The sequence below is a fragment of the Palaemon carinicauda genome, chromosome 31 (genome assembly GCF_036898095.1).
Source record: "Palaemon carinicauda isolate YSFRI2023 chromosome 31, ASM3689809v2, whole genome shotgun sequence".
Taxonomy (NCBI): Eukaryota; Metazoa; Arthropoda; class Malacostraca; order Decapoda; family Palaemonidae; genus Palaemon; species Palaemon carinicauda.
Window position 1 is genome coordinate 26438868 of NC_090755.1, and position 11555 is coordinate 26450422.

At 34.6% G+C, this 11555-nt stretch overlaps 1 protein-coding gene across 1 annotated transcript in view; it reads left to right on the forward strand.

The window, feature by feature from the left end:
- Positions 1-10946, forward strand: part of LOC137624646 (glutamate-gated chloride channel alpha-like) — a 19916-nt gene extending 8970 nt beyond the window's left edge. Inside the window, exons 3-4 of the mRNA XM_068355604.1 lie at positions 8467-8583; positions 10650-10946. Coding sequence (XP_068211705.1) covers positions 8467-8583; positions 10650-10946 — 414 coding nt within the window. The remainder of the gene's footprint in view (positions 1-8466; positions 8584-10649) is intronic.
- Positions 10947-11555: the final 609 nt, after the last annotated feature.

An 11555-nucleotide genomic window follows, 5' to 3' on the forward strand; every position in this document is an offset into this window, starting at 1 on the left:
TTTGCCACACGGCCGTTGTAGGGGAGAGGAAGTGCTGGCATTGTAGAGGTCCACGTGAAGTTCGCGAAGTAAGCTCGTTCTCTGATGATTGTCCGTAGACCAGTCACCATGGAATTCGGGGAAGTCCCGATACAGCCATCTGCTGCGACGAAGATGTGGTTGAAGGATGTGGATCCGTCAGGGCATGATACATTGAAGCCGTCCTTGTCGTATCGTATCCACGAGCCATTATTTAGTCTGCAATTGAATTCTTTATTGTCAAAGGGATAAAGCTTATCCAGACAATTTTCACTTGTATGGGAGAGAGCACCGTCTAGCACTATACCTAACTCGCATGAATCCATTAAGTTTTTACGGAATTCAAATGAGTCAGCTGTACATATTTTTCTATCCATTGCGTCTGAACAGTGAGTTAATTGATTTAAGTCTTTAATGACCGTATATGTTTCCTTGTCTGGGGAAATCAATACGTGTCCTGTCAAACTGGATATTACTGGATTTGAGTGATTCGTCATGAAAGTCGGAAATGGTGATATCCTGTAAGATTGCCAGGCATCAGAAGAATCAAAGGGAATTGTAATCCTAATCTTATTATTATCTACGTTTACTGTAATTAGGCTGTAATAAAATTCTAACCTATGTTCGTCTAACAAAGGAACATAGCCTAGTTTATCCCTTCCGTTCTCCAGAACTAATTTTAAGTAACGTATAGGCAACAAATGGGGCGACAATACACCTTTAGTTGCTAACGTGATAGCTTCTACATAATCCTTGGATTTCTCAATGAAATGTGCAATTCTGTTATGTATGTGATCTATCTTTGAATCATAATACGTTAATGTTGCCAACAAATCCTGTACTTCCATAATTTGAACGATATTATCTGAATGTTCATTTAACAAATCCATAATTTTATTGATTGAAGCTAACTGATCCCTTAGTTCTGACATAATCAATTCATCTTTATGAGTCAAGAACTCAATTTTCTTATTTTGATTACTAATTTTAAGACGATTGGAAAGTCCTAAACCTAAACTTGCAACAAAGATGCTTAATGCAGCAAAGATGCTTAATGCAGCATAAATGAACGGATTCCGTCTTTCTTTATGTTCGTGTCCTACAGTCCACATCAAAAGGTCATAAGCCAAAGATCCTGTCTCGCCAGTCTTATTTTTCAAGTCATCAGATAGCATCTCTGCAACTTTTAATGTTGATCCAAGCAAACTCTTAGTAGTCAAATGAAAATGTCTCCTATGCAACTCATCCAATGATGCAGAAAACCTTGAAATGGCGGTTCTTAAGCTAGTGACATCATTCTCTTGAAGAAAAATTGCTTGCATATGCACTTCGACAATTACGTTGGTTGATGTAATAAAAATGTCTTCTTGTCTTTCAACTATATTGCCATATTTAAAATATATATTCTTAGTCTTAGAACTCATCCCATACGAGAAAAATGTCTGAGCGAACAATATCACTCCCAACAACAAAAAATTCATCTTGGAAACCTGTAACGAGAAAAAATATATGTAATTACTCCTGTATTAAAAAGAAAACTTTTAGTCACACAAAATAAAATTTTTCCTCACTTCTTTTCCTCTCTTTTCTTTTTAATTTCTTATGTGAGACAATGGTACTATTCTCTCATCCGTGGGTTGGGCTACGTTTTGAATTCTAAACCTATTGGCCGTTAATGTTTCCAAAATGTTAAATGGGCCTTCAAACTTAGGTGTTAGTTTATAGTTGAGCCCTTTTCTGACATTGATTTGAATATAGATGTTATGACCCACGGTATATGTTTTAGTTGGTTTCGCTATTTTATCATGATTCCTTTTCATTATGATTTGTGATTCTTCTAAATTCTTTCGAAGGATATCATATCGACTTATACTTGCATTTATACATTCTTTTAAAGGATTTGATAGATTAGTTGTAGGCGTTAATACATGGAAAGGTGTTCTAACTGGGGTACCATACAATGCTTCATGCGGTGACATTTTAATTGATATATGATATGAATGATTCAGAGTACTCAGTGCCGCCGGTATTGCAATATCCCAGTTGGGGTCTGATCCCCCTAGTGTTACCCTCAATATATTTAATATCTTCCTATTTGCTCTTTCCACTAGCCCATTCGACTCTGGGTGATATATCATGGTATTAATCTTCTTTATGTTGAGGAATTCACACAATGAGGTAAGAAAGTGATTATTAAATTCACCACCCGAGTCTGAGATTATCATGTGTGGAATTCCATGTTTACAAATGTAACACTCGTAAAACTTCCTAGCGCATTCAATCGCAGTTTTAGTTTTAAGCGCTATTAGTTTTGTATATCGAGTTAAAGCATCTATAATTACTAAGAGGTGCTTATTTCCTCTGTCTGACTCGTAAAATCCTGTTAACAAATCTAAATGTATTCTTTCAAAGGGTTGATTGGGAACAGGATAAGCTCCTAGGCTGACAGGTGTTTTCGTATGCCCTTTGTTTTCCTGACATGTGCGACAATTAGCTATGTGTCTTTTTATATCTGTAAGCATTGTATGCCAATAAAACAATGATTTGGCTTTCTGTGACATTAATGAGAACCCAGGGTGTCCATGTAATGGATTTGAATGCAACCAATTCAGGACAGTGGAAATAAGTGAGATTGGTACTACTACCTGGTCGTTAGTTACATGTGGTGTATTGCGGGTTTTCCTTGTCACAGTCCTACACAGAATATTATCTTTGATTATATAATTCTGCTGCTTATACTTTATATATTCTTTTTCTTTATGATTGCCTTTCAAAGCATTTATAATTGTTTCTATTTTCTGATCTTTTCTTTGCTCAGTCTGTAACAATTCAGCACTCCAGCCTAAATCTTCTTGTTCAGATATTGTTTTTACAATAGGCATGGATGTTGATATATCTATTAATTCAGCTAAAGACTCCGTACAAGATGACACGGGGTTGCGTGATAATGCATCCGCAATGATATTTGCTTTCCCAGGTAAATACCCGATTCTTGCGCCAAAATCTTGAATGATCAAATGCCACCGAGTTCGTTTAGGGCTGTGATTGAAGCCTTTAAAGAACTCTGTTAGTGGTTTATGGTCAGTAAGAACCTTAACGGGATAACCGTAAATTATGAACTTAAAATGCACTAGCGAATTAACAATAGCTAGTCCTTCCTTGTCTATTACTGCATACTTACTTTCGGAAGTTCTCAATTTTCGAGAATAGAAAGCTATCGGGAAAAACTGTTTATCATATTGCTGAAGCAATACCCCTCCTACTCCTAAGTCTGAGGCGTCTGTTGCAATGAAGAATTCCTTACCGAAGTCAGGAAATTTTAAGATAGGAGAACTACACAGTTCATCTTTCAAAGTATTAAACGCCTGTTGATGTTGCTCAGACCATATGAAATCTACGCCCTTCTTCGTAAGATCAGTTAAAGGAGCGGCTATTATTGAATAGTTGCGTATAAAACGCCTGTAATATCCACTACAACCCAGAAATTGCTGTATTCCCTTGACATTAGTAGGTATGGGAAAATTACGTATAGCCGACACCTTATCATGGACTACTTTAAGACCTTGGCTTGACACCATGAAACCCAAATATATTAATTCTGTTTTGAAAAATTCACACTTACTAATCTTTACCCTTAAGTTATGTTGTCTTAATCTCTGTAGTACTAGTTCTAACTTACGTAGATGTTCTTCTAAGGTGTTGGAAAAGATTACAAGATCATCCATATAGGCATGCAATATATCCCCTAACAAGTCTCCAAACACTATGTTAATCATTCTTGTAAATGTTATAGGAGCACAACGTAAACCAAAAGGCATCCGTAAAAATTCATAATGTCCCCTGGCTGTGCTGAAGGCTGTGTATGGGATACTATCTTCTTCTAGTGATATCTGGTGAAAGCCTTTAAGTAAGTCCAAACTGGTAAAATATTTATTCTGACCTAACAAAGACAAAATATCGTCAGTACATGGCACTGGGAATCGATCAGGGATCGTTTCCTCGTTTAGACGACGAAAGTCGACGCAGATACGCCATGTTCGGTCTTTTTTCGGTACAACTATTAAAGGAAAATTATAAGGGCTATTTGATATTCTAATGACTCCTTCCTCTAACATTTTACCTACTTCATCATTTATTTCATTCTGGAATTTCATAGGGAGTCTGTACGAGGGTACATATATAATTTTTTTCTTGTCTTTTAACCTTATTTGATGCTCGATCACATCTGTTTTTCCTAAGGATCCATCCGTAGTGGAAAAGACATCTGTATATTTAGTTAAAAGTTCAAAAATTTTCTGCTGAATTTCTTCGTCTTGAATGTCCTTACTGATTTTATTTTTAATAGATCGTAAAAGGGATTCATCCGCAACTGATTGAGAGTGATTGATTTCAGCAACGGTAAGAATACGATGTTTATAAACTTCTACATCCAAGATATGTTGATTTTTGTGAATTACTAAAGTGTTATTTAAATGATTACAGACTTCGATATTACATTGCTGATGTGAGCCTACTGTATAAATAGCTTGTGTGACAGACAATCCGTTAGTTTTCAAAGTATCGGAAAGGATTAATATTTCAGATCCCGGTAGTGTTTTCTTTATTTGCACTATTAAATTCGAAGGTATGTTTGGTTCGATATATTGCGTGCAAGATGATATTACGGGTGAACGAGAATTCTGCTGGGTCGCGTATATTATTTCTTTATTAGTGAGACAAGTTATTGGTTCTTCAACGTACGTTACGGTTACATTTGTCGTCTCCTTTTTATCCAAAACTGACTTTAAAGTATTAGAAGACTTATAGAATTTCCCTTTGATATACACGCCGTGCTTGGCAGGAGCTAAGATAATGTTTTGATTTCCCATAGATGGGTATCCTATAATTACAGCTGGATACATATTAATGTTTTTCACAACAACAAATGTATCGGCAAACGTGCGATTACCGACTCTGAACTGAATATGAGTTATGCCTATGACGTTTAATTCATTATTTCCTATACCTGAAAGTCTAATTCCTGATTTTTCAATCGGAAAGTTCGAAAACAACAAATGATGCGTCTTCAAATCCATAATATTACGTGGACTACCAGAGTCAAAAAATAACGTAAAGGATTTGTGTTCTAAATTGACAGCATATAAGGTTGGCCGTAACTCATTTTGGCTTATTATTGTATGAATTCGTTGCAAATCTACGGGAGCATGCACTGTTTTACTTAATTCGGCCGTGTGTTTCATAGGAAAATCTATTGTCTCACAATTATCTGATAAAACATTAAATTGATTATTCAATACTATTGATGTTGACATAAATGACCTTGACCCAACATCACTCTCTTCCCCTCTAGAGTTAACTATGTGGTATTTGCTTTGCTCTGCACATTCTGAAAATTAGGCTGACTTTGCGAGGTCTGGTTTGACGGCCCAGGCTCAGCGATATTTGAAGAAGTGTTTGTTTGTTTCGGACTCTGAACTGCATTGACATTTTGTTGTTTCTTCTTATTGTTAAAATGAGGATTTTTCTTTTTATTTCCATATGGAACTGACTGTGGAATTGACTGTGTATTTCTAGGATATTGTTGTGTCTTACGCGCGTAACATTGACTATAAGAATGTGATGCTGTGTTGTGAACTGAACAAAATTTCGTTCTACAGTCTGCGCTTATGTGACCTTGACGTTTGCAGTTGTAACACGTCACTCCCGCTACTGGATTGTTAATTACGTTCACTGTTTGTGGTTTTGTTTCATTATTAGCAAAAACTTGAGTTAACACGGGATCGAGATCTGGACACTTGGACATGTGTTTCTTTATCTGTTTATAGACATCCAATTCCGTACTTGCAGGCATTAACTTCTTATCAAAGCACCGCACTAAAGCTTCAGGCAACATAAGTGTCATGCAAGTTAAATACATTAATCGTAAAAAATCTTTCACGGAGATGTTATCGTTAGTAACCCAAGTGGAATTACCTAAAATGTCCTGATATTCGTTAAGCCTATCAGCTATGAGAGCTGCTCTCTCAACAACATTAAGCCGATTCATAGTGGCTTGATTAAGTGTATTTCGTAACGTTAACACTACATCCAAAGCTTCCTCACCCCCATAAATCGCGCGTAACCTAACTTTGAAATCATCCCAAGTAACTGCTTCCTGAAATGAAACACCTCTTAAATACGCACTCGCATCCCCCTTAGAAAAATCTATAAAACTTTTAGCTTCTTGTAATTGTACAAAAGGATCTACGATTTGTTTGGCATTTAAATGGGCATCAACGGATGAAATCCATGACTCCACATTTTGTGGCAAGAACCCGTTGACACGACCTTGAAAAGGAAGGATTGCTGACCTGGCATTTACAAGCGTCACAATTGGAGGAGGATTAGCCTGGCCTACACCACTAGGTCCAGGGGTAGGGCTGACAGGAGGAGCCATGACTGCTGTATTTTTTTTTTTTCTATCTCTTTGACCCCTTTCAATCCTATCAAAACATCTATATGAGTACAGACGCCCACTGCGTAAACGCATATGTATAATAAAATTCCCTCAACAATGTTACTAATCCCAATACATTTCCCCCCAAGAGTTTATGAAAGAAAAAGGAATTAGCACAAAGAAAGAAAAATTCTAAATGAGAATTCGGAGTTTCTTATAACAAAGTTTAGGAATTCACTCACCCCAGTAATAATTGACTAACGACTTGTGATAACTACACTTCACTGCCCAAACTGAAATGAATACAAAATCTCTGTACTTAGCTTTATATGAAGTCGACACGTCCTCTCTCTCTCTCTCTCTTGATGTTTTGTTAGCGATGTCTCGTCCTAGTTTCTTGTTGAATGTAGTTCTTCCTGGATATGTCTTGCAATTGTTGAACGCCAGTCCTTGGGTTTCCTAGGATGTTGATTGAAGATTCAAGTTGTATACTAACATATGTTGATGTTAGCTTTTCCGTTGGACTTAGTCAAAATTGTAGATTCTTGTAGATAGTTTTGAGTTCTTGAAGATCTTTATCAGGTATTACAGCTTTTATTTTGAAGTCTTGAAGATCATTCTCTGGTTTTACAGCTTTTATGTTGAAGTCTTGAAGATATTTCTCTGGTTTTACAGCTATTTATTTTGAAGTCTTGAAGATATTTCTCTAATTCTTAGAGTTTAACCGCTGTCTTAGAGTTTAATCGCTGCCACCATTTATTGGTGTGCTACTGTCTTAAGCACACATTTGAGTATGAGTTGTTTTCAGATGTATTTAAATGGTTTACTGAATACATCTAAATGGTTTTTAAGTTTTATTTTTAATAAACAACAGAGTTAAACATCTCCATCACTGGAGGAAGCTGTGTTGGTCCACATGACCAATTCTGGTGAAGTTTAGATATGAACTGAATAAATTATCGATATCACAGATATCGTATGCTTGCTTTAATTTAGCCACGTGACGGAATCGGAAGACACCTGCATCCGGTGACGTCACAAACTTTCACACGAGGAGACAATGTGTTGACGTTAAGAAAGAATGTCAATTTGCCGAGGGTTGCATTATACATCCTGTTTATAATTTGAATGACTACAGCAAATCTCAGGGTTAGCTCTTCCAACCAACATGACATATTACGTCATTTGTTTTAAACATGTAATATTACTATTCTAACTATTACATATATATATATGTGTATATATACATATACATATATATATACACACATATATATATAATATATATACATATATATATATATGTATATATATACATATATACATATATATATATTTATATATATGTATATATACTGTATATATAGATATATATATATATATATATATATATATATATATATATATATATATATATATGTATATATATTTATATATATGTATATATATATATATATATATAATATATATATATATATATATATATACATATATCTATATATGTATATACTATATATATATATATATATATATATATATATACATATATATATATATATATATATATATATATATATACATATATATATGTATATATATATGTGTATATATATACATATACATATATATATATATACATATATATATATATATATATATATATATATATGTATATATATATATATATATATATATATATATATATATATATATATACTGTATATATATAAAATATATATATATATATATATATATATATATATATATATATATATATATATATATATATCACAAGTTATCGAGTCCTTGACATTCAATAATCCATTAAAGTAAATTTACTATGCATACTGTTTCCCTTACGTCTCTTTCTGTTTGTGTCTCGACTTCTTTTTTAACAGTTTGAGAATGACTAATAACATCACGTAAATGAAGATGCAATGACTCCTGTGTGTTTCTAAATTCCCTACTCACGCATGAGTAATTCCCACCGAGAACTGCTTTTGCCATTCCAGGCCACATTCCAACTGGAGCGTCGCTATTCCTTGCTTGTGTTGTCCATCTTCATTCCCACCGCACTTCTGCTGGGCATTGGATACACCACACTGTTCGTCAAGCTTCAGTTGCTTCAGGTAACTGTTCTTTTCTGAAATTCTATTTACTATTTATCGGCTAACTGAATCGGTAGAACTTCAAAGGTTCAAACTTGTAGCAAAATGTTTTTTATGTTGAACACTGACGTAAGTCTCTTTTTCTAGTTTATAGATGAAAATGTGTTTTGGTGTTGTTATGATTCTTAAAGTATTTTATTTTAGATGTTCATTACTTCTCATATACTGTAGTTTATTTAGTGCCATATTTCCTTTCCTAACTGGGCTATTTTTCCTGTTGAAGCACTTGGGCTTATAGCATTCCGCTTTTCCATTTAGGGTTGGAGCTTAGCTAATAATAATAATAATAATAATAATAATAATAATAATAATAATAATAATAATAATAATAATAATAATAATGATAATAATGATAATAATAATAATAATAATAATAATAATAACAATAATAATAATAATTTGTTCTGACCCATTATATATCTAAAACTTTTCTCAATATCTCCCGTATTTTTATGTGATGGATATAGCAACAACTCTTCTCTTATTTCGTCTCGTATTTCCTCAAATGTTATTATTTTTGGTTTCGAATGCAGAATTAACATTTAATAAACAAGAAAAAAGCCTTTTTACCGTACCATTCAATAATTTTCATGAAGTTTCTACGTGAGTCATTTTATCAAAATATGTAATCCTTAAACTTTGCATTCTAGTTTTTGTTTTCTTTACTGTACTAAAAATGTATTAGATTAACATTAAGGGGTCGAAATACATGTACTGATAATAATTCAGGAATAGGATATTACAGGAAAGCAAGTTATATTCAGGTACGGACCATATGACATGAAAACAACTCCAAATATTCATGCATAAGGCATAAGAAAGGAAGCTATATATTTTGTTACATAAAAAAACTTTCAGTTTCGAATCAATATCCTCAGACCAAATAATTTCTAATCGCTAAGTATGTGATATAAAAATGTTGATGATTACGAACTATTGTATATGATGTAAGGTCATCCTTAATCATGAGGTATGTGCCAGGAGCACTTAGTTGATTAAGAATGATATTACAAGAGTATTTGGTAAATCACGAGTCATGTGGCAAGAAAAGTATTCTGAAAAGCTTGTCGTAATAATGGGGGTTATAAACAGAGGAGATCTATTACTACAAACACTACTACTATTACTAAAACTATTATAACTACTAATACTACTACTACTTCTACCAATAAGACGACATTTCGGGTCTCAACCATTCTTTCCCTTTCGCATCAGATCCATGTGAAGTAGGGATGAAGGTGTTTGGGGTAGCCTATAGGTCTACCTGCTGAGCCATCAACAGCCATTGCCTGGCCCTCCCTTGTCCTAGCTTGGGTAGAGAGGGGGCTTGGCTGCTGATAATATTGATATATGGTCATTTTTGGGGGCATTTTACTACTAGGTAGGGCATTGTCACTGTCCCTTGCCTCTGCCATTCATGAGGGGCCTTTCAATCTGAACCCTTTAAACAGAGGTGCTTATTCAAAGCTTAATTATTTTCTATTATTAAACCCCTTGACCATATTGTGTAGTGGAAGGGAGTAGGGCGAATTTTACTACAGACACACACTAGAATATTGATATGCACTAAAAGGTTAAACTCTGAAGAATGAACAGCATATGACCGAGCCACTGGTGTTTTACAGATGCCTGGGGCAGGGTTAACTTCCTAAATTGAAGAAATATCTACAATAAAGTAAAAAGAATATGCCGCTTTTCGAATTAGTATCTGCCAAAGATTTTGCTATACAGATGAAAATAGTATCAAAAGAGAAAAATCCGAACTTAAAAAAAATAACGAATGTCTTAAGGTCTGTTTTTAGTGATCATGGATAGTTAGAGAAAAAAATGGTTAAAACGTAATCTATGGTCAGTTTACTATATTGTTCGTTCGTATTTGCTTTCTTCTACTGTGCTGCGTTACACTGTAAAACAAATATAGAGATGTATGAATCATGTTACGGAAATTTTTATTTTCTGGAACCTCTCAGTTTTCAAAACTCTGCTCACGACCCCACAACCTACAATACAGTACTCTAAATTTCCAGGTCCGCGCCATTATGACTCAAACAACCTTGCTGGTCCTGTACACACTCTTCAACCAAGTTTCGAGCAACCTTCCGGACACGGCCTACATCAAGATGGTCGACGTGTGGTTCTTCTTCTGCATCTTTCTGATATTCTCCGTCATCGTCCTCCACATTATGGTGGAGAATCTAGAGCCAGGAGTACACAAGGGGCAGAGGAAAATCATCAACGTTGCTCCAAGTGCTGCTCAGCGTCTCAAATCTAACCCAATGGAGATGATAGTTGAACCTCCTTCATCTCTGTGTTCTGTTTTATGAATGGTGTCTACTGATATTATTGCTGGCATTATAACAGTTACGGTTATCAAATTAATTCAGCTAACTCATTTTCAACCATTTCTACTAAAGAATTGGCTGCTTCTGTGAATGAAAGATCTATTTCAGCCAAATTATTGCATATTCCTTTGATCTTAGATTTACATGAGACCACTCACTTAGTACTTTTATCCAAATACTCTGTAGTTATATTGTAAGGATACCGATCCCTTCGTCGTCCAGAAAATCGACAAACTACTTATTTATTTAAATTCTCTCTTCGCCACACTGTGGTTTCCTATGTATATATATTCCGCTCTACCAGAGCTACATTTTGATATATGTATCGTTTCATAACCTGTTTCTGTTAACCCATAATTCATATATTTGTAAGTGTGAGAAAACACATATATTTTGGCGGGCACTCCAATCTGATTTGGCGCCAACGTCGTCCTACCTTTCCGTCCGCACCTTGTAATATACTTCCGTGCACATTCGAATAAAGTATCAGTTGATCTTGGTGACGCTTGTCTCACTGTCCTTACAACTGGTGACCCCGGAGTTGAAAGTAGCATCAGCGGTTTTGGCTTTGCCATTAACGGACTTATTACG